Genomic DNA, 26,816 nt, shown 5'->3' with positions numbered 1-26,816 from the left:
GACTGGCACCACTTTTGTCTTCATTTTTTCGTTTTAAAAACTTCCCCTTTGCTAGTTGTAGTTTAATGTCTTCTTCTGATCTTCTGTGAGCTTGTTAAACAACCGACTGGCACATTACCGCCATCATGTGGTCGGAGGCTGCACTGTAACTGAACGTCTCATAGATAACATACAGTAGCATAGCCGCTCGGCTAGCTCGGGTGTCTTAAGTTGATAATACACTACACTGTCCCACGGCCCTCGCGGTCCACTGGTGCAAAACTCGAAGTTTTTTCCGGTCCTGTAGGTGGCGCTTGAGGCCCATTTTGGGCCGCGGCCCTATGGTTAAGAATCACTGGGCTACAGTGTATACTGTATATTTCTGTATATTTACACTGTTGTAATACAAGTTATTGGCCACTAGATGGAACTAATTAGCTGTTTTTTCCAAGTTTGAGAGGAAATAAACAGTGCAAACGCAGGATAAAAGAGTAAACAAAGCAAAATAACCCTTACTCAGTCGGAAAATAGCTAAGTCACATAAAATCTACAGCTTGAAATGATTTTTAAATCATTTATACGGGAACTTTTATACGTCCAACTCCGGCTATTTTCAAAAGAAAAGGTGAGTAAAGTCCCTCGTGGGCTTCTTTCTATGCTTCTCTGTGATTTGCTGTCGCGCACCTGTCTTGTGACGTCACCAGGGAGCCACCAAAGTAGGAAGTTGCTGTTAAAGCAGAAATATGTGACACGAATGACGGAGCTCGCAGCCAGCGGACAACCTTGAGGTCGCTTTTTACCTTTCAGAATTTGGACTTTGAAAAGCCCACCTCACTCGGGTAAGAGAGCTATGCGGCGTATTTCTTTTAAGCTCACTTGTTTCTGTTTTTACTTCGTATCACCTCGCCATTAACGACCATGGGAATGTTGAGGCAGGCTTTTCTTTTTTTTTTCCTCCCACCCTAATCCGTCTCTCTCAAGGACTATGAAGTGGGGAAACAATTCATAAAACAATCTGTATTGAAGTGAAGAAAGCCACTTGTTGGTTTAGGTAACTTTCTGATTATTTTTTTTCATCAAATGAAACCCTGTGTTGTTTTAAAATAATGTGAAACCATGAGTTTGAAGTGTAATAAAGTAAAGTAACATATGTGGTCTGCTCCAGCTGTAATCTCCAAAGGCTTGGACCTTTTCAGTAAGTAAGAGACCCATCTTAGAGACCCATTTTACTTGCTATACCACAAGGTATAGGTTGTGTGTGGAGTGACCACCTTTATGTTTGAGCTCGAAGAAGTGACTCTTACAGTAAATTTGTACATTTGCAGCCAGTGGAAGATCTCGGCAAGCTCCACTGTGAGTCGCTGGTCATATTTGAGGTCATCCAAGTTGCTCATGGGGGTGTAGCGAGCATCCTGAAACCTTTTTCTGTATCTTCTATGTTGACAGTCCTCCCATGTACTTAAGAGGAGGACAGTGAATCGGCCGAGCTGACAGCGGCAGGACACCATGTCTCACACCCAGTCTGACGGCTGTGCAGGCAACCAGGCCCATCTGATTCTTGAGGGCCAGTTTTCCACAGAACTTCACATATCCGAACCCGGTGATGAATGCTGCCAGCCGCAAAGCTTCACCACCCTCCATGCAGAAGCAGGCCCGACACAAGAGGAAGAAGTTCACAGCATGGTGGTTCCGCAGCGCTTGATCTTGAGTACCCAAAGTGCAGCAGCGCTGAAGCTTGGCACCGAACAGCTCATCCCCAAGAACCTCGCCGTGGCCAGCCGGTCCAAGAATCGGCACCACACCACTGTGGTGACCTTCCCTGTCGGTCTGGAGAAGTCCAGCAGTGGATCCCGCACCCGTCACTCAACACAGGGTCCAGATGTAACCTGGGAGGACTATGACAGTGATGGAGACGGCTTTTCACTGAGGAGGAACCGCAGGAACAAGTCCTACAGAGCAGCTGTGACCAGCCTGGACATTGAGGCCATGGCAAGGGAGAAAGTGGCTGCAAACACATTAAAACCTCTTAAAGAGGGAAGAGCATCCAGTCCGGGTCCAGCTCGTAGTCCTGGAAGGAAGGTAGAATTTTGTTTAGGAATATTTATGATGCTATATGTTTTCTTGCTAAATAGATTTATCCTGTATTGTTGCAAAAGTCTGAGGCCACAACTAGCTTTGTTGTTTTCAGAGGGGCCTATAGTGCTCATTTTGGTAATGGTAATTATTATATTCATTTGAACATGCATCAGATTCCAATTGAGTGCATCACATAATCAGTTCACAGTTCCACATGTCCAAAAGGAGTAGGAAGAAGCAAAGCTTATTAAATCCTACCCCTCCATCTGGTACTTTTACAATCAGTAACAGTTACATTTGTTCACTTCCTGCTTTCCATAATACAGTTTAGGGTTTTTGGGTTTTTTTTTTAATGATGCACCTCGTACCGAAGTACAAGGTGATATGACCATCCAATGACATAATGGGTACCATAGTAAGTGTCAATATAGTGATATATATAGCACATCATGACTGGTTCAAGACTCTTCATCCTTGTATTTAGCAAACATCAACTGCTTGTATTGTTTCTTGAATTGGCTCATCGTTGTGCATTGTTTGAGGTCCTTACTCAATCCATTCCATAGTTTGATTCCACATACTGAAATGCTATGGCTTTTTAACGTAGTCCTAGCATAGAAGTGTTTCAAATGTAGTTCTTCCCTGAGATCCTATTTCTCCTCTCTTGTAGAGAAGTATTGGATGGCATTTTTGGGGAATTGGTTATTTTTAGCCTTATGCATTATTTTAGCTGTTTGAAGATGAACCATATCAGCAAGTTGAAGTATTTGTGATTTTAGAAATAAGGAGTTAGTATGTTCTCTGTAGGCGGCATTATGAATTATCCTTACTGACCTTTTTTGCAGTACATTTAGCGAGTGAAGATTGCTTTTATAGTTATTAGCCCATATTTCCACACAATAAGTAAGATATGGTAGAATCAGAGAGCAATAAAGAGTGTGCAGTGATTTCTGATTGAGAACAAATTTTGCTTTGTTCAATACTGAAATATTTTTTGTGCTTTGTATTGAGTTGTGGACTCCTATACAGTAGCTACACACGATGACCCACACAGAAAGCTTTCTAGACCTTCCAGATTCTGCCCCCAGGGGAAAAAAGAGCATAATTTGAGAAATTTCTTCCTTAAAAATCTGCAAAATTGCAGAGCTGTGACTGCTTAATTGTGTTCGGTCATTATAATGCAGCTTAAAGAAGGCGGCTATTGGAGTCCAGGACTTTATCCTCTTGTTATGCTCCCTGTTAGTCATGGTTGGATGAAGCTGTGCCTCTGGAACCGTTTCAACTCTTCCATCCCAGGGAGACTTTTGAGGAAGTCCTCATATAGTTTTTTTTTTTTACCAGACTGTAGCAAATATATGTAAAAGGTGAATATGAATTATTCAATGACAAGCTGTCTTGTTGTCATCCTTGCAGCGAACCCTGGGGAGAAAGAGGAACCGTAACCAGCGTGGCTCATTCAAAGATGGTAGGAATGCGTCACTTGCCACTTCCCTATTAAAGTGTCAAACACTACAATTACTACAAATTTTGGGGAATAATGTTTTTAGATAGGTGAAAAGGTATGTTGTAGAATTTCCTGACAATGAAGAGGTGCTGAGCAAGCAGGAATTAAACTGTGGACGCCGTGGTCTGGTCTGGGCTCTGCATGCTGAATGTGGCATTGTTGAGTCATGATTATTCAATTGTAATGTCCTTCAGGCACTGCTCGTCCTCCGGGTTGAGTGTTGTGGCATACAGCTCTTGTCAATGTATGTTAACTGGAACCAGAGGCTGCCTTTAAATCGGAATATTTATTCAGTACTACCAATATTTAATTTCATACGCAGATCTAAAGTTATTCTACTCTATCTCTTTAGACATTAAATAGAAGCTAGAAGAGAGTTTCCCCAAAATGATACATTTGTGGATTTGCTCTTCAGCAACGCCGCGCCTCTACCAGGAGATTCGAGAGCGAGGTCTGCATTCCACCAACCAGGATGAACTTCTGGATGACTTTGTGGTGGTGGAACCTCCTGTTGAGGACCAGAGCATTGTGGTGAAAAGCTACCGGCCAGCGCAGCTCACCTGGAGCCAGCTGCCACAGGTAAGCCAAAGATATGTGACTTTCAAAGTGTAATATAAAGGCTGGCAGTCAATTTGGGTTATTTTGCTATCCTCATAAAGGTGAAGGACACCGGCGTACTCGGCATGATCTCACCTCAAGAGAGAAAGCGACAAGAGGTAAGGAGCTCCTCTTTTTAAATTGTGGTTACAATATTGAAAGGCAAAATAGTCAAATACTGTGTATGAGTAAAATATAGCGATAATAGTACTAGTAGAGGTATTGGTGGACATCATTACTGCAACCTTTTCTGCTCCCCTTTCCTACACATTTGAGAGTTGCTGTCATTATTTGCGTAAATAAATGACAAAAGCATGCGTGTTGCTGCCAACTACTGTCATATGACTTTTTACACACGCTAACGAGAGATTGTTTTGGCTCTTTAGCTTGACGTGTGGTCGCGCTAACATGTCAATTAGGCGAACTATTGACCTGGAAGGAAGAGACTATGCTACAGATTCAACTGAAAGACGACGTTCATACAAATAAATACATTCAGATGGGGTAGGCAATGGCCCTAATGAGGACAAGTGCAATAGAAAGTGGATGGAGCATGTCTAAATGTTTGGCTGCTATTGTAGGGAGGAGGTACCATAAACAGTATAAGCCTACTACAGTATATAATCATATACCTCGTGAGTGAAGTTTTCATTTAAATTCAGAGTAATGTTGAAATTCAGGTAAACAACAGAGCATATGACAGGCTCCCTTTTTGTTATGGTTATTTTGTGTCGTCTGTTAGTAGATGTTGTGTCAATAGCAAAGGTCCACCCTGTTTGCACTCCAGTCACTGAATAAAGCCACACCCTGACAGTGTAACCACTTGCAGGCCCTTTCGACTTCAGGCGTACCTCAAGTTACCAGAGGGCTCTGATTACAGTATAGACGTATATCCATGGCAGCGTCTTTACATCTCTTTTGGATTGTGATTGGCCAATGATGCTTTTCCCTATTCTCTCCTGGGGCTTTGTGTTTCAATATTTCCTACATGATTTCCTTGCATTGTGTTGAGAGCTTCTGTAAAAACATGTTTGTTTTTTTTGACAGGCTATCTTTGAAATAATCACATCAGAGCATTCATACCTGCACAGTCTGGGCATCCTGGTGCAACATTTTAAGGAGAGTGACGCCCTTAGGAGAACCATGACAACCACAGAGCACCATCACCTCTTCTCCAACATCTCTGTTATCTACCAAGTCAGCAAACGGTAGGCCCAACAACATCCTACTACTAATATAACAACTAGTATCATCATGTGCAGTGCATTCAATTCAAACCTACTTTTTCAGGCATTTTCCCCTTTAGCATGTGTTAAGTATCTTGTAGATAGGCTCCATTGACGTGTTAAAACACGCTCGGCAAACTGGTTCTGCTGCCTCTGTGCTCTGCGTGGTATTTTTGGACCTTAAAATGATAATGTGCTGTGGAGCAGTAGACTCTCATTGCAGGAGAGACACATTTCATTGCTTTCCTAGTTTGTTCTTACGACAGTAAGAGTGACAATGATTCCCACGAGAAGTACCACATGTGAATGTGTGTCAAGTGGCACAAGGCAATGTACAGTGGAAGTGGAAGCCGCTTACATTATCTGTTGTTGGCTGACAACAAACATGGCTAAAGTGGGTGTTGACTATTGGTCATGAGTTTGTTTTAATACCATCCAATCTTTTTCTATGCCACTTAGCCTCACTAGGGTCATGAGTATGCTGGAGTCTATCCCAGCTATCTTTGGACAAGAGGCGGGGTACACCCTCACAGGGCACATACAGTATAGACCAGGGGTGCTCATTAAGTCGATCGCGATCTACCGGTCGATCGCGGAGGTGGTACTGGTCGATCGCGGCGTGACATTAAAAAAATATCATCCTAGCATCAATGCCGTCACTTGATTGATATACAGGGCAGCCATTCAGATGACAACTGAATGTTGCCCTTCGGGTGACCAATCAAATCAAACAACGTCTCGAACTTACGATGTCAGCCTATCATCCATCCCCCTTACTTGATTGACATACAGGACAACCAATCAGATGACAACTGAATTTTGACCTTTAGGTCACCGCTCATGCGTAAACAATGATGCAAAGTGCTAAGCTAGTCGGCGAATTGCATCAGATTTTATTCCCTCGCTAAAGTTTATGGTCACTAAAATGAGTGAAGTAGCTGGACCAAGTAAAAAGGCAAAAACATATCACTTCCATATGGAATGGGAGGTGGACTTTTTTTTTTCCACAATGTCTTTTTCGAAGTGCGTTTGCCTGGCTAACCTGGCTATCAGCAGCTACTGTCCGGACTATGCATCCCTGGCTGATTCAATTCAGTGCAAGTCATCAAAGTAAACTCAGGTAATTACAAAAAATGTTAATAGTTAATTATGTGTGTTTTGCAATATTGGCTCATTTGGTTATGTAAGGTACATCAACATACATTGTACGTACAAATAATCCTCAATACATTTGAAAATAAATAGATGTTTTGCATTTTTGTAGTGGCTAGATCATTTTGACTCGGTCATTTTAAAAGTAGCTCGCATGCTGAAAAAGTGTGAGCACCCCTGGTATAGACAAACCATTCCCATTCATACCTATAGACAATTTGGAGTTGCATGCATGTTAGGTTATGCAGCTGGAATAGGCTCCAGCATAACCACGACCCAAGTGAGGATAAGTATTAGTGGGTTCCACTGTATTTTTTTTTATTGACATGGTCAGTGTTGCATTGAGCAGAATAATATTTCCCACAATAATATGCCATAGCACCCCACTCAGCCGTATGACAATACAAATATGCATACAAGTATCCCACTCAGTCGTCATAAAGTTCCCCTTCTCGCTTTAATTGCAGCTTTTTTGAGGACCTTGAGCGACGTCACTACGACAACCCTGTGATCCGGGACATCAGTGACATTGTTCAGAACCACGCCGCCCACCACTTTGAGCCGTATATCGTCTACTGTTCCAATGAGACCTTCCAGCAGAGGACCCTGCAGAAGCTCCTGTGAGTCGGCCACGTAAAGCCTGCGTTCTCATACAACCACATCGACCTAAACTGTCTTTATTCATTGTCTCCTAGAACTAGCAATGGTGCGTTTAAGGACGCCCTGAAGCAAATTGAAGGGAGCGGCGAATGCGGAGGCCTGCCCATGATCTCTTTTCTCATTCTACCAATGCAGAGGGTCACCAGACTGCCGCTGCTTCTGGATGTGAGTTTGACATAACTTTAACATTTGGCAAAATAAGTTTTGGTAGTATAAGAGCTACTTTGTCACAGAAAGAACTGCATGCAATGCTGGTTAATATGCTACAGTATGCCAGCCATCTGGATACTACGCAAATACGCCCCCTAGAGGCTGTGTGTAAGGCTGACAGTCTGAACTTTTGCACCTCCTGCAGTGCCGTCATTGCTTTTCAGTCCAATGTGCCCTCGTATATTTTCTTGCAGATGGTAGCTGTCTTCTTTCTTTTTTTTAATCCTCAGACTATTTGCCAGAAAACTCCTGACAAGACAGCAGAGTACTTTGCTGCGGTTTGGGCACTGCACGCCATCAGCAAGGTAGAAAGAGACTCTGCAGCCTCACGCGTCCCAATTGTCTGATTACTACTCATCTCGACAGCTGGTCGGCAGCTGCAATGATGGAGCACGTCGGATGGAGAGGACAGAACAGATGTACACCATCCAGAAGCAGATGGAGTTTGGTAAAATCAAGGTACCAATCACACTTGTGCTGTTTGATCTCCTGTTCAATTTACATCAGGGGTCTCAAATGCAATTTACTTGGGGGCCACTGAAGCTTGGGCCTGGGTGAGACTGGGCCGCATCAGGTTTTCAAAAAAAAAAAAAACCACACATTTATTAAAAACAAAAAAATTTTAAAAACTTCGCTTTGGTTCCAATTTTCTACAAGAAAAGCTCCTATACAACATTCCACTGTTCTCAAATATCTTACTTTTTATTTTTCTACACAAAATAAGATGAAAAATAAATAAACTAATCAAGAATAAAGAAAATCAATCAATCAGTAATAAATAAATATAATAATAATAATAAAACGGCAAGTAATAAAAACTTAAGAAACCACATATAGTTGGTGGGTAGACAAATTATTTTTTTCAGATTTAAAATGAACAAAGCATTATTAGAGCCCTGTAGACATGACAAAACACGACTATAGTCACATTTATACTCTTTTTATTTACAACATATTGCACAACTGCAGGGTCTTGAGACACATGCTAACTCGCAAACTAGAGAGCTAGCGACCTAAACGGTAGCCTTCAAGTTATTTCCTTTAAACTTAAATAGCCAAAAACTTACCACTTCCACACAGATAGGGAGGATAACTGTTAAGTTATTTAACTTTTAACATGAACATTAATCAAACGTAATATTTTTTTTCTGGGTACATGATACCATACAGCATCCATATCAAATTTGCGCGGGCCGCACTAACATTAAACTTTCATATCAAGGCAGGGGCCTCAAACTAGTGTCCTGCGGTCCACATTTGGCCCGCGGACCGCATGTTTGAGACCCATGATTTACATTGGTGTCCTATGAATTCTGCCTGGCAACAAGTCTCTAAGTTATCACCAACTTAGCAAGTATGGAGACATAACCCTGATGTCCTCAACAGCCATTCCCGTTGGTGTCATCGTCACGCTGGCTGAAGAAACGTGGCGAGCTGGCTGTCTGTCCTGAAGAGCTGAGCATCTGGAGAGCGTTCAGCAACAGGAGCAACTACCTGTTTCTCTTCAATGACGTACTCATTGTCACCAAGAAGAAAAGGTACAGTCCTCTTTGGTTTACAAGCGGCCTTCAGGTGGATAGTGCACTGGAAGCGATTCCACAAAGTAAGCCCCCCCCCCCAAAGGGCGTTTTCACAATATGAAACTAGTTTGATACCCGCTGTATGAAAATGATCAGGAGGAAGATCATCAGGAAATTGATGGTCATTTCCTGAGCACTGAGAAGAAGGGGACAGAGTAGGGTGAAAAACATGGATGTGGTCCACACATACTTTACATTCTTCATCTGGCAGTAGGAGGAGTCACCAACAGCGACTGTAAAAGTCAATATACTTGTTATACTCAGGTTAACTCTGTCCACATTTTGTTCCTCCAGTGAGGAGAGCTTTGTGGTGATGGACTACGCCACTCTGGAAAACGTGGAGGTGGAGATGTGCGAGCAAACAGATGGTCAGACATCACCGCCTTCCAAAAACACCTCCAGCCAGTATCTGTCCTTCAAGCTTCTCATGAGCAAGAACAGCGAGGGCAGACCGGAGCGCACCACCCTGGTGGCGGAGTCCAGGTACTACACCACACTGCTGATTATGGTTGTATGACTTGTGTGTGGCTCCCCCTGCTGTCTGATGCCAAACTAGTGTTCTGTTTGTCTCCTTTACCAAGGGTGGACCGGGCTCGCTGGATAGTTGCCCTTACAGAACACAAGCAGACGGAGCTTTTCTCCTGTAAAGATGGTAGGTGTTGTTAAGTCATCGTTATGGTCAGCTGTCCATCTTATCGCAACACAGTGTAATACACATCTGCTCATTGATGCATTTGTTGTGGAAAGATCCATCTTGAGCACAGATGGTTTGCATTTATTTTCCAATTTGGATGAATCTGTGCTTATGTAACATCCTGTTTTAACCATACACACACTAGAGCTGCATCATTTGGTCATACCCTTTGAGTGCCAGCACCACTTTGGAGAAAAATGTCATGCACTATCCTGAACAAGGAAGGCACAATTAGTAATTTGTTATTTCTGACTGCTTTTGTAAGTTTCTTTTTTAAGTTCTAATACTATTATTTACATGTATATATTATGTGTCTGGCACCTTGGTTGTAGCCCGGAAACCAAGCAGCATCAATGGTGTTTAGATTAAGATTCAGTATTATGTTAAGACATGCGGTAAGGTGTAGCCCTCAAAAGCACTGCATGATGGGATTCTGTGCTATAGGTCTTCCTCAGTACGAGGCCACCAAAGCCTACATGCCCAAGGAGCCAGATGAGGTGGGACTGCAGCAGGCTGAGCTTGTGATCGTCCAGAGGGTGGAAGAAGGTGAGGCTCCATGTTCTCTTATGACAGCCATCGGTTCCACTCCATACTGTAAAACTCTATGCTCCTGCCAGGCTGGTGCTACGGGGAGAGGATGAGAGACGGCGAGAGAGGCTGGTTCCCTGCCAGCTGTGCCACGGAGATCACTAACCCCACCGCCATAGAGGACAACATGCAGCGGATGAAGCGTCTCCGTAAAGAGACCAATGTTTGAGAGGAGAGGAGTTGGCCGTTGTGATGGCACGTAAGAGACAGTATAGATCAGTCTGTAAATCCACAAGACCCTTTTGGAGGTCATAGGTTGTAAGGTGAACTTCTTCCACACTAAACTCATCCCAACATGCCTTCATGGACTTTGTACATTGGACCAGAAAGACTGTTGGCACAAAGTTGGAATCAAAGTTGAAAATACTGAAGTGTATTGCCTACACTTGAATCTCATAGCATGAAGATTTAATGTACATATGAGCTGTGTGGAATTAAGATGAATAGGTAATGCATGTACTGGGCTTCAAACAGTGCTGCTTTATCGTCTTTGCTTCCTGATACTGTATAAGCAGCATAGTAAAAAGAATAGTAAATGTCTATTGTCAAGTATGTGTACCCTTGCCTTTTATTTTTGCAAATGTGTTGCATTCTAACAAGGTGTGTCGTACCTCATTTATTTGGAAATAAATAGTCACTAAAGTCCCTGGTTTTTGAACTTTTATTTGAGCTTGCATTTTGTTAAAACATTTGAATACATAAAAAGTTATTTAAAAATGTCAAACAGACCAAATATCAAATTTTTTTTCTTGAAAAACCATTTGGTGTAAAAACTTAGGACAGATTTAGAAAAACGCATTGTTTCCCCAAAATGTTTTGGAACTGTCACGTAAAAAGAAGGAAAGGAACTAGTCTGCATAGATCCTGCAGGCAATCTGTGGTAATCTGGTCAAATGCATGGTGCAAGCTTGTGACGGTCGTCAAGTCAAATCTTTATTGCTCAGATCTTGTTGGATGTTTCTTCTTGTTGACAAAAAACTGGGGAGGAAAAATCTTAATTCAGTCCACCGCCGAGTGTCATTTATCTCTGTGGTCATCTAAAGGAAAACCGCTTTTCTTAGAATTTTGCCCATTATCCACAGTGCTTATGTTTAATAACAATACCGCTGTAGTTTAGTTAATGTCATTTACAGGACATGTAAACGGGACAATATTGGTGTATGAGTTTTTTGTTTGGGCTTTAGCATCAAAATTGGTACCTCCCATGCCGTCCATTGTTAGCTAGCTCATACCACCTTGTTTTCTCACACTAGAATACACAGAAAAAAATTGTTCATGTTTTACATAAGAATTTTGAATGATGGGCAAAAATGTTGTCTTTAAACCGTACGTCAATGCTCATCAAGGACTCACCCGGACGATGGTAAAAGATGGTAGGTGCCGGTGGACATGTTCTTTCCTACTCAGTCCCACCCTGCTGGGCCTCGGGAGCGGACGTTTTCTCTACAGGGGCGTCGCCTCCTGCCTTGGCCTCCTTAGTGTCCGGGCCCTGTTTGCCACCAGTCGGTGGGCGTGGTCTGCGGCGGTAGTTGACGTTACGACGATAGCGTCGCTGGCGCGGCTGCTGGTTCTGACCCCCTTCACCGCCCTGATTTTCCTTGTCCTCCTCCCCGTCCCGCACTGGTCTGGGACGGGGTGGACCCCTGCAGTGGACCGTAAGACAGCCAATGAGCACATATCATCAAGTGGACAGTGGGGATCAAGATGCAGTGTAGAAATACAAGAAAAGACACCTTGGATGCATGGCTGCAATTTGCAAGTCTGACCAAAGCAATGCATTTAGTCTTTTTTTGTTGTTGTTTATACAAGAATGAATTAGGAGAAGGTGGACTTGGTAATGGTTCTCATGGTTCTCTGGTACAAAGTATGCAACAGCGTAGAAATTAATAAACCATTACGACAAATACTAAACCACAGAATGGCCAGTTTTCTCAGTCAGCCCAAAATATTAGGCCACCCTTGTTTCCTCAGTTTATTGATCCATTTTAATACCTGGTACAACTAAAAGGTACATTAGTTAGGGCAAATATAATGATAGAAATAGCTGAAAAGAGTTTAATATCCAGCAACTTCCATAGTTTTCTTGATAAGCACCTAAGTTCTTTGTGCTGCCAATAAATTAAACTGTACTTGTTCAAACAAAGGTACCTTCAGTGATACAAGGCATTGCAGTGAATACATGAAGAAACAAAAGGTGTGTAAAAAAAACAACTTAAAACAAGTGAGACATTCTTCTCACTTTGGGCTTATTACTTAAAAAAAACATGCCGCGGTAACACACAGTGGAGCAATGCCAACTCATGTCACGACTTCCACAAAGTGACGTTTATGTGATCGACCCACACAACCTCATCCTTCAATTGGTGTTAGTGCTATTAAGAGAAAGAGAACCACCCATTTAATGCCCCTTTTTTGCAGCCTGACATCAATGAAGCCAACGTGCAAACCTTGGTCGGAAGCCTCTGTAGTAGTTCTGCCTCACTGGTTTGTTGCCCTGGTCCGGACCCCCCTGGTTCTCATCGCCCTCGCCTGCCTGGAAGCAAACATGGGGAACGTTTAATTCAGGGACTTTCCAGGGGATACTTTAGCCCAAGTGTAAGGTCCAGCTCAAAGGTTTACAGTTGGAGCTGTGGGTGTGTAGCGTGCAGGTCAATGTGCTGGCATGACCCCCGATACACCAATATCATCTTTTTTTATGTTTTTCTGAACTCACAACCACGTGTTACGTTGTGTGTGCCATCAATAAGTATTGACTGGGTATTGGATACTGAGTGCCTGCTTCAGGATGGTAGCCCTGTGACGGCGTACCTCAGTCATCTCTCCGCGTGGTGCGGTGGTGTACGGGGGCCGGCGGCCGTAGCGTCTACGTACAAAGTATGGCGGGTAGCGCCGTCTGCCAGGGTAAGCGGCCCTACGCTGCGGTTGCTGCACATCTCCCTCGGGGGCGCTCTCGCCGCCATCTCGACTGCCTTTGTCTCGACCCCCGGTGCTCGGCTCCCCCTCTCCGTCACTCTGGTAGTTCTCCGGGTAGTCGCCACCGCGGGGCGGGCCCCTCCTTCGGGGGTAGCGCCTGTAGCGGTTCCTGTCAGCGGCGTACTTACTTCCCTGGACCGCCACGCCCCCTGGACCGGTGACATTTGCCGCCTCTGCCCCCTGTTGTAAGCGGAATTACTCCATTAGACACAAGTCACAGACAGACTAGAAATTAACGACAAATTTACCTTCTCTCCCTCAACTACGTCAAACTCCACAGTTTCTCCATCACCAACACTGCGAAGGTATTTTCTCGGGTTGTTCTTCTTGATGGCTGTCTGAAATGATGTAGAGAACATACAATATAAGATTTGGTGCACGTGTGCGCGCACACCGTCCTACCACAACCCTTAAGTCCAGCTTATGACATTTGTGACTTCTGAATGTCAATATTCTCCGTTATGCGTCAACACGGAGTATTTAAACCAAAGAAAATATGATTGACATTATGTTTAAGACTGGTATCACCATTGCCCACTCCAGTGTCCAAATGTGGACTTCCGTGCCGTACCAAACCTGCCCCCATAGACTTGACAAAAGCGTCTACAGCAGTGGAACGCTATCAAAATGTGTAATTCTGAAAAAACATCTGAGTCCCACAATACAAAAACATCACAGAAGGTGTGTCAAGAAAAGCTCCAGGACTGGTGTCAGAACAGATAAATTTTTTCTGTTATCGTTATTAATTTACAAACGGCAAGATTTCCCCTTGGAAGTAATCCCCGAGTCTAACGCACTTTCCCAGCCTTCTCTGCCACGCCTTCATGCACTTCTGGAAGAATTCTTTCTGGATCTTCTGCGGTGCCGTCCTCAAGGCCATCTTCATGTTGACGTCCTCAAAGAGTCCCCTTGATGACCTCCTTGAGCTTGGGAAGGAGGAAAAACACACAGAGCCAAGGTTGGGTGAGTAGGGAGGTTGCTCCAGCACGGCAATGTTCTTCTCGGCCAGGAACTGTCGCGTTCTCAGGACATTGTGGGCAGGTGCGTTGTCATGATGAAGGTGCCACAACGCCGGCCTCTTCTCGCACCCTGAACCAAGCAAACACTGCAGGATCTCTTCGTAGACGTGTTGGTTGGTCCATCTTGTGGTGAACACTCGCAGTGGACAATGCCCTCACATGCAAGACTGCCATCAACAGCCCTGGAGCTTTTCTGACACACCTCATACTCTACGTCATGCAAAAAAAATCAGTGCACCTCTAACTGTGCATATATATAGAGCTTTTTCTTTATCTTATTTTTATTTTTTTACAACTATTGATGTCCCAAAGAGAATATAGTAAATAGGACTTGGCCTTGCATTATCGCCCAGTGTCCCAATACTTCTGTCAAATGTTGCTATACCTTTGTTACTACTATGTACTTACAAAAGTGAATGTTTTATTGTTTTGACCGTATTCACCAGTAATATTTCTATGACATATATTGTAAAAAGTGTCATATGCATACCTGGTGTACAAAAACGTCCTCTTTCGTGTCGTTCCTAAACAAAAGATCACAGAGTGAAACGTTGCATCTGTGGACAGATTACAGCCTAAAGTAGCAAAGTGTTAGAGATTAATTAAGCGGTGCACGGAAGACAGGCAAAGCACAGGAGAGCAGCGTTGTCCGATCGCCGTTGTAAGCAAATCAAATGTATAATAGGATTGTGCAGGCCCCTTCAAACACACTTAAAGGATTTTAAAAAGGCACAGATGGGATGCGAGCGCATGGCAGGGGTCCTCTTACCTATTGATGAAACCATATCCATTCCTGACGTTGAACCATTTGACTGTACCCAAAACCTTTGTTGCTGCAATGAGAAACACCACAGACTCAGTAGGCAGCTTAAACTTTAACAATAACACAATTAAAAATGTAACTAAAACTGTTTATGGCCAATTGCACACACACAACCTTTACTAATAGGGAGCAGCAACAATATCAAATAGCTTCACCAGGGTCACCCAAAGCATGCGAGATATATTTAACTGCCAACTGGCACTCTTATTTTAGACCTTAGGGCTGCCCTGTGCCAGCTGCACTCACTGTGAGGCTATTTGCCTTGAAGCTCGTACATTAGGTTCTATTGAGCAACATCATCTTACCGACATAAAAATACAATGAGCCTTTAAATTCAATACAACTAGACATTGTGTGCAAATTTTGAAATGTGTCAAATTTAAATTTGGAGGTTGTGAGTGAGCTGACACCGGAATGTTTTGAGTTGATTATGAAAGGTGGCGATACCAAGAATCAAGTTCAGGGAATTTAAAAAATGTGGAATTACAGGAAAAGTGGCATTTTTTGGGAACGTTTAAAATTGCCATGTTCTGAATGAGCTGAATAAATGTGGAAGTACAAATAATTATGAAGTTATGAAATTACAGGAAAACTGAGCATTTGGCAAATGTGGAAAATTGTTCACCGGAATGTCAGGCATGACCTGAATGAGCCGAAACGTTTGACAAAATTACAACTTGGGATTATTATCTATTAATTTTAAAGGAGAATTCCAGGTGAACCTGCAATTGGCTGGTGACCAGCTCAGTGGGTACCCTCCTCTCACCCAAAGTCAGCAGGGATAGTCTGCAGCATAACCCTGTGACCCTATTGAGGACAAGCATCATTGAAATTAAGGGATGGAATTCTACGTGAACCAAGCATTATGGGAATATAGGAAATCGAAAGCCTGTGTAGAATCAATTGAGATCTTGTAAACGATGTCTTCTCGTTTGTCAACTAGAATTATGTTAAGGGATACGTTTGATTGTTTTTGTTAATATGCCAATCAATAGCCTAGCTGTCACAAATGTGCTTAAAATCTTGGTTTGAATCGGATGAGAAAAGTGAATAGACAAATATAGGATAACACAAGTACGTACACACCCAAGTGTGCGTGTATGTACAGTATATATATGTTATAATAGAATACTCACTGCCCTACTTAATCCACAGGACCCTTCACACGTGGTGATGACATGTTAGCAGGGCTAGGTCGTTGCTAGCTTAAGCTAACCAGCCTAGTACGTCTCAACCATGTGGTTGAAACGGGGCCACAACTGGCTCCAACGACTGAGAATTACAGAATAACTTGTCATAAACACACATGACAACAATGATTTGAACTTTTGGCGCATAATGTGGTTAAAGCGAACGAAAGAACAACTTATCGAGTCATAACAGTTGGGGATATTTCGGCCGACATTTTGGGTGCCCCCATTCAGCCATGTAAATATCTTAGCTAAGCTAATGTTAGCCTTCGCGCACAGTGGCTGGGTTTAGTAGGCCGCGCTGTCAGCTCCGCGAGTGAAGTGAAATTCGGCTTAATTCTGGACTTTGTCCCGCTATACGCTGAATTAAAGCAATCAGTGGTGTATTGTGTTTTGTGTTGGCGAGTGTTTAATACATTTAATGGAGGAACACAACCGACACGGAACCACTGGCTTGCGCGTGAACAAAGGGGGGCAAGCTCTTAGCATTAGCTTGTATGTATGCGGAGGCGAGAGTCGTGGTTGGTTGCAGTAATTTGCGGGGTGGTATATGTTTTTACGAATTTAACCTACCTGTTTATACATTATTATTGTTAATGGTTCATAGTTTGTCGGGGGAAATACATCAGTGGAATTTGGAACCACCAGCCGGGTATATGGCACTCCGACATAGACGTTAGAAGGCCAGTTGAAATCCCGAGTAAACTGCTAAACACGTTCGACAATTAAAGCAAAAAGCAAACCTTACCTAATATTAATACAAGGGGTGATAATTTGATCTAAAATTGCTGGCATATTGGCGAAGACAGCTAATGGTTTAATTTAAAACTTCCACTGTGCGTTGACACATAGCCCAAAAGATTAGCCAAATGTAAAGGAGAGCCACCATGTTTTATCTATACCTTCTGTGTTTAGTAAAAGTTAGATATTGTGGTTGACATGAACCGCTATCCGCCACGGCCAATTTAGCCAATTCGCTGCATTTTCAGCTAATCTTACCGATGACCTTCTTATCCCCCGCGGAAGCTGCGGCTGCCGGGCTGGATGGGCTCTCCTCCTCGTCGACGGCAGGTTGCTGCGGCTGGTGTTGTATCTCGGCCTCGCTGCTCATGGTCACTACTGGTTGGTAATGGCTTCTACCGGCGGCGGCTGTCTGTTGTTGTCTCTCCCGGTGCAAGATGGTAACCTGGGCCGGCGGTGATGGTGATGGGGGGCTACTGCCTTCGGGCTCTCTGCTTTCTTCTTCCCGCTCCCGTTGCCGATCGAACTGGGCAGACTGCGAAACTGTGCCGGGAAAAGTTCCTGGACCGGAGCACCACCCGGTCAACGATTTGATTGGCTGGGGTTTGCAATATAAATTATACTATGCTCCTATTGGCTAAAGAAAATGTCACTTTAAGTGAGAGAGACTTTTGTCAAAGCTGATAGGCAAGAGGAGAGCTACCCGCTAAAACAGACCGCCCCTTAATGACGTCAAAGCCAGGCTGTGATACTTTGGGAACACAAATGACTCAAAATAATAGTATGCTAACATTAGCATGCGGACACCTAGCATGTACCAGGAAGGCTAAATTTCCAGAATGACTTGAGAATTTTGACTTTGGACCAGTGTAAATCGGGTGTGAAATGTGGAAATTCAAAGGCATTTTGCATTCCAAAAAATGGGAATGTCAAGAAAAGTATAATATACCAGTTTCCGTCATTCAGCACAGAAACACAACAATATGCTGGTCATACTGGTAGCTGGTCTCCAGACCAGAATACCACCACAAAAACACAATGTACAGTATCTTTGTAAATTTACTTCTCATAATATGACTTTATTCCCATAACATTATAACGTTTCTCTCTAACCTAATAAAAAACAGACATTTTGTTTCTCAACAGACTTTCTTTAATATGCTTCCAAAAATAATTTTTCATTTTTATAAAATTTGAAATTTTTCTCAGATTACTGCTTTTATCACTTAACATAAAGTAAAATTACTGCAATTTTTTTTATTATTATATTTTTAGAATGAACATGGCACACTTGGGATACCCGTCTTCAAGTTTCTGGTCCAAAGGGTGTATACAATGCTCTCTCACTTCCATAAGACTATACACTGGACAGGTTCAAAGCAGGAACGAACTACAGGGAATCCAAATGGACTTCCAGTTTAACACACAGCAGACAGACCCGGACTGGGCGTGAGACGAGCCCACCACAGCCCCCCGTCTATTGTCATGTTAATGCTCAAGTGACACTGTTTATGAGCATTGGCTCATGTGTGAAGAGCTCCTTGTTCATGTTCTTCCCACACAAAGATGGGCTTTTGCATTGACCTCAGAGAGCCTCTCCTCCATCTCTCTCTCCCTCTCACACACACACACAAATCCTTCCTCCAGCCTCCATAAGAACAGTCTCCATGTGAAAGGATTCTTTTGTGCCAGTGGATGGAGGTCCAAGGCAGAGAACAGTGAGAGCGCGGGTGGGGGAAGGGGGTCTGAGCTTGGATTTGTATGGATGGCTGGGATAAGAAGAGGGAGACATAAGTTGAACAGAGGATGGCTCGCTCATTCTTTTCACTTTTAAGTATTTCCTTCCTTTTAACACCCAAACCATTGGATTGGGATGATTAGAAGGTCACAGTTAAACCACCATTTCTCACTGATAAATCTTTCTATGCTATCGCTTATTTGCACATTGTCAATGTGGGCTGGGGGTTGGGGTGGCTTTGGCTGCAGAATGGGGTTAATAAAACACCGGGAACATGATGACATAAACATTACAATATACACATCTTGGGCCACTGGATGAGACAGTGGAGTGAAATCAAAGATGCACGATTGATTCAATTTATGATGCATCATTTAGAATGACCAAAAAATAAAACATAAAATTCACTTTGTTTTTATACATAAATCAGTTGGGCAGTGTATTAAAATGTCCTCTAGGCTGCGCCATTTCATCATTTCATTATGAGCAACTTTTATGGTACTCCTTAGTCTCACTTTTGCCTTACCTAAAAAAAAATACACATAAAAAAATGGACAAATGTATGACAAACTCCAATTTCTCACAAACAGTCCAAAGCAAATGTTTATAAAAATGTAAAAGAATTTATTTACTACTAATGATTCAAAGTTGTGTGTCATTTGGGATGTACTGTATAGAATTCTAGAATATCAGTCACGGCATGGGACATCACTTCATGTGCTTCATAACGATTTGCATGCACAGCGGTTCACATCTCTCCACACTGTGCAATGAGGATAGGGAGCTTGGGCTTGTTGTTGGGTCCCGTGGGAACGTTCTGTTGAGAGTTTGGTATAAATGCTTCATATCAGGCTGGACGTCACACATGTTTAGATGTTGTACATGCTGTTTAACGTTCAATGAACACATTACCTCAATTTTTCTCATGATCAGCAGTCCATCGACAACTTTACCTAAAAATAAAAAAAATATCAAAAATAACTTGACAATTCACACATGAATAGAATGTTTAATTATAGATCAATTCTCACCAAAAACGACATGTTTTCCATCTAACCAGTCACATTTTGTGCAGGTTATAAAAAACTGGCACCCATTTGTCCCCGGACCACTGTTTGCCTATAAAAACATTCGATATGTACATTTAGATATTAGGATTGTCAAGAAAAATATGCCTTTAAAGGGGACCTATTGTGCCAATTTGTCCCTTTGTATTGAGTTGTGGACTCCTATAGAGCAGCTACACGTGATAACCCGCACAGAAAGCTTTCTAGATCTTCCAGAATCTGCACCTATTCCAGGTGTATTCCCAAGCACTCCTGATGACTTCCAGACTACTGCAGAACTCCAGTCGGTGAGCCGATGTTAAAAAAAAATGAAACCAAGTGTTCAAAGCCATTCCAAACATCTTTCAGGGCTCACTTCTAAATGAGCAAACCTCATTATCCGGAACTTTGGCATAATTTAACACGATAATACAACATTATAACAACATTTATAGCTTAGAAAAGTGGAAAAAGCATAATAGGTCCCCTTTAAAGCCACACAAAAGTATTAAGCCAAAGCCTAATATCTCTGCATCCTGTATGTTTTCTCCTTATTCTTTTTGGATTTTGCTTTTTGGACACTTTACTTAAGGTAAACAAACCACATACCATGGACAGAAGACCAGGCGCAGAATGCTTCACCCGAAAGTTTTCATCTGCAAACGGACCTCTGTAGATGCTGCAGATACCAGTACCGTCACCCTGTAGGAAACAGTGCTTACGGTCAGAAATTAGGGCTGCTTCGATCGATTGGCCAGCGATCAGTATTGGGGCGATATCAGTGGGAAAAACAACGGTATCGATATTGGTCGATACTTGCTTTAAACGCTGATCCCCTCCTCCAAATAATGTATGAAAAAAAATATTACAAAAATGAGTAGGTCTTGGCCATTTTCATTTTGTAAAAGTAGCTATCATTGGTGACCCCTAATATAGGCAGTAATACATTTAAACATTTACACTGCATGTATGTGATCGGTGTTGGTATTTGCTGATTTCACTCGTGGATTGTTGGGATCGGCATCGGCAGCATAAAACCCCGATCGGAACATCCCTAGTCAAAATCATAAAAAAGTTCATTCAGTAAAGTTAACCAGAAGCTGATGAAATTAAAACCTGGTATGCCACTTTCAGTTACCTTTCAAGGCAACGTAACAGATTTGTTTAGTTCCCATGGTGATAGGTCCGCGTATTACATAGTCTGGGGTAATCTGGTCCATAAATGTACAATTGGTAGCAAAAGACTGAAGACGAGCGCATGTTTACTCACATTTACAAAGTCTCCTCCTTGGATCATAAAGTCTTTTATCACCCTGCAAATGAATGAACAATATATCAGATAAAGTCTAATTTATTTTAAGAAAGTACAATCTGTCTAGTTGGTTGACCCACTTTAAAAGAGTCAGTGCCAGTGTCAAATGAAACTATGATAATGTACTGAGCCAGTAATAAATATACCGTAACATTGATTATACATACCTATGGAAGGTGCAGCCCTTGTAACCAATAGGGACACCGTCCTTCCTGCACAACATTTTCATATACTTCAGAACATTTCTTGAACACTGACAATAATTTACGTTGAATGCAAACTAGTCAAAACGAGTCTAAAGCTCCTCTGCTGGTTGTAATAAGTCAAGCACCTCATTGTGTAATTGCTGCTAGCTGGGATTAATCAATTAATTCCACACAATCATCAGTTCAATTAGTCTATTAACTGGTCTGGAATACAACACAGTAATTGAGTGTCTTGTCATTGTAAACAAATGTGGAAGGAATGTGATGCGTTTGATGGAGTCTGCCTTACCGAAACTCCCCAGTGCAGAACTGTCTGAAAGAGATGATTAAACTGTAAGTAACTCTCAAACAGACTCATTCATTCACACATGAAAACTCAGCTGTAACCACACTTTTAGCAAATACCTGAAGAAAGTCATTTCACCACATATACTAAAAGGACTAATAACTTCTTGTGTGGACTTATAGTAAAACATGTTAGCAAATGAAGATCATGATGTGGACATTTTGTATGAAACCACAACATACCTGAAATTCTCTGCCGTTTTCGGAACAACATCAGCAAACAGTTCAACCTTCATCCGCCCCACATCCTAAAACATGGTGGTAAAAAAAATAATAATAAAAATTCCATGGTTGATAAGACATTCTCGATAGTCTGACCATAAATTACGCACTTGACATGCAATTCCAGCAGAAAATGGTGCACCTTGCAACAACAAAACACGCAAAAGCAGTGCTCTGCTTGTCTACATAGAAGCAGTTTTTAAAAAAATACCACCCCAGAACGCCATTTCTATGTATTTGGCGATTTTGACCTGCAAATGGACTGCCTCTTAAAGAAACAGCATGAAATTGAAGTGTAACCAACAAATAAACTAGCTATGACAACTTTTGTTTTATCTGTGACAACTTGACACGATAGGTGGATCTCTGTAAAGAAAAAAAAGGCGGGTCCAATGTGGTGTTTGCTTGCATTTTAAAAAGGGGACTCATGCTTAGAAGCGTCACACAACTCATAAGACAAGCAGTTTCTCAATGGAGGCCTGAGGAGCAACAAGGCGCTTGCATATCAACAGAAACACACACGACTGGAAAAGGTACATATTTGACAACAATGCTGGAATTTCTGACTTGCTGCCTTTGCAAATCAGGTGGTTATACTCGCTTTGCCAGTCATGAGTGAAACGTCTGGAAATTCAGGTTGTGTGTATCTGCTGGAGTGAGAAGTTTTTAACACGATGGTAGGTGGAACATGAACGAAATCCAAAAAAGCAATAAAAAAAAATACTGTTCAATGTTAAAGGGGACCTATTATGCTTTTTTTCCACTTTTCTGACCTATAAATGTTGTTAGAATGTTGTATTATCGTGTTAATCAATGCCACAGTTTCAGCCTTCTCCCCTGATCTGCTGTTTCTCGAAGATTTCACTGTGTTAGCACGGAGCTAACACCAACGGCTTCCAGGAAATATTTGTTCAGTTTTGAACTTGCCTAAAAAGGCAAACATCAGGCATCATCAGAAGTGGTTGGAGTTGCAGAGCAAAATATGGGACTGAACATGGGCAACGCTGGATTATCCGCAAAACTGTTTTAAATAGCCTTTACTACCACAATTGGCAGTTCTACCTGAGTTTTTTTTTTTTTTTTAAACGGGTAACTGTTGGAGGTTCAGAGTACCAGGAGAGACTCCACAGAGAAAAGGACCAATCAAATGTACAGTGTACTGTATAGATCAGGGGTCTCAAACACGCGGCCCGCGGGACAAATGTGGCCCGCAGGACACTAGTTTGAGGCCCCCGCCTTGATATGAAAGTTTAATGTTAGTGCGGCCCGCGCAAGTTTGACATGGATACTGTATGGTATCATGTACCCAGAAAAAAATATTACATTTGATTAATGTTCAGGTTAAAGGTTAAATAGTTATCCTCCCTATCCATGTGGAAGTGGTAAGTTTTTGGCTATTTAAGTTTAAAGGAAATAACTTGAAGGCTACCGTTTAGGTCGCTAGCTCTCTAGTTTGAGAGTTAGCATGTGTCTCAAGACCCTGCAGTTGCGCAATATGTTGTAAATAAAAAAAAAGAGTATAAATGTGACTATAGTCGTGTTTTGTCATGTCTACAGGGCTCTAATAATGCTTTGTTGATTTTAATCTGAAAAAATAATTTGTCTAACCACCAACTATATGTGGTTTCTTAATTTTTAATTATTTGCCATTTTATTATTATTATATTTATTCATTACTGATTGATTGATTTTTTTATTCTTGATCTTATTTTGTGTAGAAAAATAAAAAGTAAGATATTTGAGAACAATGGAATGTTTTATCAGAGCTTTTCTGGTAGAAAATCGGAACCAAAGCAAAGTTTATTCATTTTTCAGTTTTTAATAAATGCATTTTTTGTTTTTTTTTGGAAAACCTGATGCGGCCCAGCCTTGCCCAGACCCTAGCGCCAGTGGCCCCCAGGTAAATTGAGTTTGAGACCCCTGGTATAGATGATTCATGGATAAAAGTTCCACTGCATCCAAACTAATACTTCAATGTTTCTCCACAGCAATACTTCAACTGACATCCCAGATGCATCTAGACACACTGCCTGGGAGGCTCCAAAAAGAGAGGTCCACAATGCTGGCTGTGCTAGAGCAATGGGGGGACGACACTGGCTGCCATCGAGACAACATGGAGTTTTTCATATTACTCATGCTCTCCAAGTTTGGATTGGATGTCTGTGCGTTGGGCTTGTATAGCAGTGCTCGACTGTTCACCTCCTTGCTGGGCATGTTCAGTCTGACCATCGTCCTCGCTGATCTGGTGATGGCGTTTTTTATGGTCACCGTGTGGTTACTTGACACTGAAAGTATCTCGGCTTGCTTCCTCATGGCTTTTTCATCGGCCACGTATGGAACACTGCCTCTGCCTATGGTGTGCCTGTGTTTATTAGACTATTGTTTAGGAGATACCTGGAAAACCTCCTACAAGGCTCTCACGAACATGGCAGTCACACTTCTCATGTGGACATTTGCAGGCGTATACTCCTACAGTACTGTGAACGTGGAGCTCATAGAGCTGAGGTACGCCGCAGGTAAAAAGGTTCTCCTTTGTGAGGTTCAGGTCACCACAGTGATTACCTTCTTTCTTTTGGGTCTCTTTGGCTTGATGATTTGTTCAATGCTGCCCTTCTGCTCACGGATTTCACTGTGGATGTGTGAAGCCCGGAGGTTGCACAAAGCAAGGGAGAATCAAGAGAACCAGTGGAGCGACCTGCTCACATCAACCAACCGCTCAAAGTTGACAATGTCAGAGGAGACCAACTACCTCGGAAAGACTACCACACCACGACCTCCACTATGGTTCAGTCTAATGTTGGGCTTTGGTACATACTGGATGCCTTATCTTGTTATAAATGCAGCCTGCCTAGTTCTTGGCTTCTGGGTACCCGCCTACATCGGAGTGAACCTACTGTGGTTGGAGTGCATCGACAGTGTCATTGTAGCTGTGATGTTCTGGGCAAAGAGCTCAACACAAGGGCCTTATGCAAGAGTACCACCAAATGTGTGCTCATGGGAAGTGTACTGGCATTTGAGCAACGGCACGGACAACAATGACACAATGATATACAAACCCTCACATGTTTAATACAGTAGAACCTGCTTATGTAAAAGGCCGCCTATTATGCTTTTTTCCACTTTTCCAACCTATAAATGCTTTTACAATGTTGTATCCTCGTGTTAAACGATGCCAAAGCGTCAGATAATGAGATACCTGTGAGCCCTGAAAGAATTGTTTGGATGTTTTGGATGGTCCATAATTTTGTGTAATACTTGCTTTTCATAGTCAGTATAGTTACTCCAGACCCCCATTCACTGTGCAATATTAGGGGCTCTAAATGCAATATACTAAGTTCTATGTGAAGTATTTCCATATTGCCTCATATTAACTCTCTAACAAGATCTCAGTGTATAGACAGGTTATATATCTCATCTCGTTTCATATTACCTACATACTGTATTGTATATAACTCTATATGTATATCTTAATCTTAATCTTGATTTTTTCATCAGAAATGAGAGACTGTGAAGTTGTTCATTGCTCTGTGTGCATTCATTCATTCATTTTCTACCGCTTATCCTCACGAGGGTCGCGGGGGAGTGCTGGAGCCTATCCCAGCTGTCTTCAGGTGAGAGGTGGGGTACACCCTGGACTGGTCGCCAGCCAATCACATGGCACATATAGACAAACAAGCGATGGACAATTTGGAGTCGCCAGTTAACCTTTTAAATGAATATGTAGACGTAAACCACAGCCATTGTGAGTGGACAAAAAAAATTATGCTCAGATTTAAGCTGTTCAAAAAGGAAGGATGCTAATATCCGACTGGAATAAAAGCTATGTAGGATGATGACTCATCTATTTATCAATGCTCATGACAAACCTGATCAAGATGTGGCCATGCCCCTGTTTAGGAACCACTGTACGAAGCTGCACATAGTCATACAGTTATCTTTTTGAGGCACCCAAAGAAGTCCATACTCATAACTCAACATAACACGACTTTTTAAAACATAATGTAATGACCCTTAGGGGTATTATGTGTTATATTTGCGCATGTGTTGCCATGGAGAGATATGTTCCGGGTTGGGAAGGAAAAGGGGTGACGGACAGGAAGTGAGGCAGAACCCGCATGTTAGGGAGTTGTTAGGAATCATTGTTCTTGGACCTTAATAAAAAAAAACGGCTGTTGTTCCGCCCGTCTGGTCTGGTGTTTGGCTGAGCGTAAAGTGTTACAATAATATTGTATACAAGAAGTCCAAAGTTGCCTTTCTACAACGGCATAAGGCCGCATTTCGACAACGTATAACACACAACCATTACTTAAACATTACTTTCTTACAGGCCGAGATGAACTCATTGAATAATGAAGTATAGCTAGCTTTCAGTCAGCAACACTGTGCCTCATGGTGTCTCCATCTTTGTTGTGAACCGACGTTAGCATTAGCAATAAGAGTCTTTCTCCTACTCACCTGTCCTCCGATTGTAATGTCGAAAAAAACAATTGGATTGTTGGGGTTTGTCGCGTTGACGGACATAGTTGCACTCTCACGTTTTAAGAGAAAATAAATACAACGTGAACAGCCACAAATTTGAACATTCGGATGGACGGAAGCTCAAGAGTGTCAAACTACGGAAAAGCGCAATGCACATTAGCGGTGGGTAGATGGATCCAAATGTCGATAACACCGATACCAACGTTAGTATCAGTATTGATCAATATCAATGTGAAAAGATCGACCCAGAATATAATCACATCATTCTGATTTAATAAAAAATACATTATTTTACATTAACATGTTCTTTATTTTCTTTATATCACTTTGCCAGCAATCATCCGTTAATCATCCGTTAATGTGACCCCCCCTCACCCCACTGAATACTTGGTATTACCCTGCTGTCTTCTACAGCAATTCCTGTCCATAGTGAAGGTATTTTCTGATCAAATAACG

At 42.2% G+C, this 26,816-nt stretch overlaps 4 protein-coding genes across 5 annotated transcripts; 2 read left to right on the top strand and 2 right to left on the bottom strand.

The window, feature by feature from the left end:
- Positions 1 to 653: 653 nt before the first annotated feature.
- Positions 654 to 10,909, top strand: arhgef16 (Rho guanine nucleotide exchange factor (GEF) 16). Its single transcript, XM_058084689.2, has 15 exons — positions 654 to 818; positions 1,426 to 2,058; positions 3,469 to 3,520; positions 3,975 to 4,138; positions 4,219 to 4,275; positions 5,204 to 5,364; positions 7,002 to 7,154; positions 7,230 to 7,359; positions 7,635 to 7,709; positions 7,771 to 7,863; positions 8,791 to 8,942; positions 9,279 to 9,467; positions 9,566 to 9,636; positions 10,123 to 10,224; positions 10,296 to 10,909. The coding sequence occupies exons 2-15, from the start codon at positions 1,486 to 1,488 to the stop codon at positions 10,433 to 10,435; spliced, it is 2,112 nt and encodes a 703-aa protein (XP_057940672.2). The 5' UTR covers positions 654 to 818; positions 1,426 to 1,485; the 3' UTR covers positions 10,436 to 10,909.
- Positions 10,910 to 17,564, bottom strand: ybx1 (Y box binding protein 1). 2 transcript variants are annotated; one of them, XM_058084692.2, is made up of 8 exons: positions 17,271 to 17,564; positions 15,028 to 15,091; positions 14,749 to 14,782; positions 13,488 to 13,577; positions 13,075 to 13,419; positions 12,714 to 12,799; positions 11,620 to 11,909; positions 10,910 to 11,244 (listed from the first exon to the last, which is right to left on the bottom strand). In XM_058084692.2, exons 1-7 carry the CDS (start codon positions 17,380 to 17,382, stop codon positions 11,666 to 11,668), a joined length of 975 nt encoding a protein of 324 aa, XP_057940675.1. In that variant the 5' UTR covers positions 17,383 to 17,564; the 3' UTR covers positions 10,910 to 11,244; positions 11,620 to 11,665. The 2 variants fall into 2 exon arrangements, with proteins under 2 accessions (XP_057940675.1, XP_057940676.1); XM_058084693.2 differs by having other exon boundaries at positions 13,138 to 13,419.
- Positions 17,565 to 18,119: 555 nt separating this feature from the next.
- On the bottom strand, positions 18,120 to 26,495 carry ppih (peptidylprolyl isomerase H (cyclophilin H)). The gene is made up of 9 exons (XM_058084694.2): positions 26,337 to 26,495; positions 21,843 to 21,907; positions 21,604 to 21,627; positions 21,276 to 21,320; positions 21,067 to 21,109; positions 20,406 to 20,498; positions 19,782 to 19,869; positions 19,663 to 19,703; positions 18,120 to 19,567 (listed from the first exon to the last, which is right to left on the bottom strand). Exons 1-9 carry the CDS (start codon positions 26,400 to 26,402, stop codon positions 19,499 to 19,501), a joined length of 534 nt encoding a protein of 177 aa, XP_057940677.1. The 5' UTR covers positions 26,403 to 26,495; the 3' UTR covers positions 18,120 to 19,498.
- LOC131137116 (uncharacterized) lies at positions 22,374 to 26,006 on the top strand. Its single transcript, XM_078797976.1, has 2 exons — positions 22,374 to 22,414; positions 23,870 to 26,006. The coding sequence occupies exon 2, from the start codon at positions 23,893 to 23,895 to the stop codon at positions 24,949 to 24,951; it is 1,059 nt and encodes a 352-aa protein (XP_078654102.1). The 5' UTR covers positions 22,374 to 22,414; positions 23,870 to 23,892; the 3' UTR covers positions 24,952 to 26,006.
- Positions 26,496 to 26,816: the final 321 nt, after the last annotated feature.

The sequence above is a fragment of the Doryrhamphus excisus genome, linkage group LG17 (genome assembly GCF_037039965.1).
Source record: "Doryrhamphus excisus strain RoL-2023G ecotype Guam linkage group LG17, RoL_Dexc_Guam_v1.1, whole genome shotgun sequence".
Lineage (NCBI taxonomy): Eukaryota > Metazoa > Chordata > Actinopteri > Syngnathiformes > Syngnathidae > Doryrhamphus > Doryrhamphus excisus.
This window is presented reverse-complemented; position numbering and strand designations above follow the sequence as displayed.

Bases quoted from the DNA above. Each gene is read 5' to 3' on its own strand.
- arhgef16 (XM_058084689.2), top strand. From the start codon at position 1,486: ATGTCTCACACCCAGTCTGACGGCTGTGCAGGCAACCAGGCCCATCTG. The intron at 7,360-7,634 runs GTGAGTTTGACA...TTTAATCCTCAG, and splicing joins GACTGCCGCTGCTTCTGGAT to ACTATTTGCCAGAAAACTCC. The intron at 7,710-7,770 runs GTAGAAAGAGAC...TCATCTCGACAG, and splicing joins CACTGCACGCCATCAGCAAG to CTGGTCGGCAGCTGCAATGA.
- ybx1 (XM_058084692.2), bottom strand. From the start codon at position 17,382: ATGAGCAGCGAGGCCGAGATACAACACCAGCCGCAGCAACCTGCCGTC. The intron at 13,578-14,748 runs GTATGCATATGA...ACATCATTTCAG, and splicing joins AGGACGTTTTTGTACACCAG to ACAGCCATCAAGAAGAACAA. The intron at 13,420-13,487 runs GTAAATTTGTCG...CGCTTACAACAG, and splicing joins ACGTAGTTGAGGGAGAGAAG to GGGGCAGAGGCGGCAAATGT.
- LOC131137116 (XM_078797976.1), top strand. From the start codon at position 23,893: ATGCATCTAGACACACTGCCTGGGAGGCTCCAAAAAGAGAGGTCCACA.
- ppih (XM_058084694.2), bottom strand. From the start codon at position 26,402: ATGTCCGTCAACGCGACAAACCCCAACAATCCAATTGTTTTTTTCGAC. The intron at 21,110-21,275 runs GTATGTATAATC...ATTCATTTGCAG, and splicing joins AAGGGCTGCACCTTCCATAG to GGTGATAAAAGACTTTATGA. The intron at 20,499-21,066 runs GTGAGTAAACAT...TGTTTCCTACAG, and splicing joins AAGGAGGAGACTTTGTAAAT to GGTGACGGTACTGGTATCTG.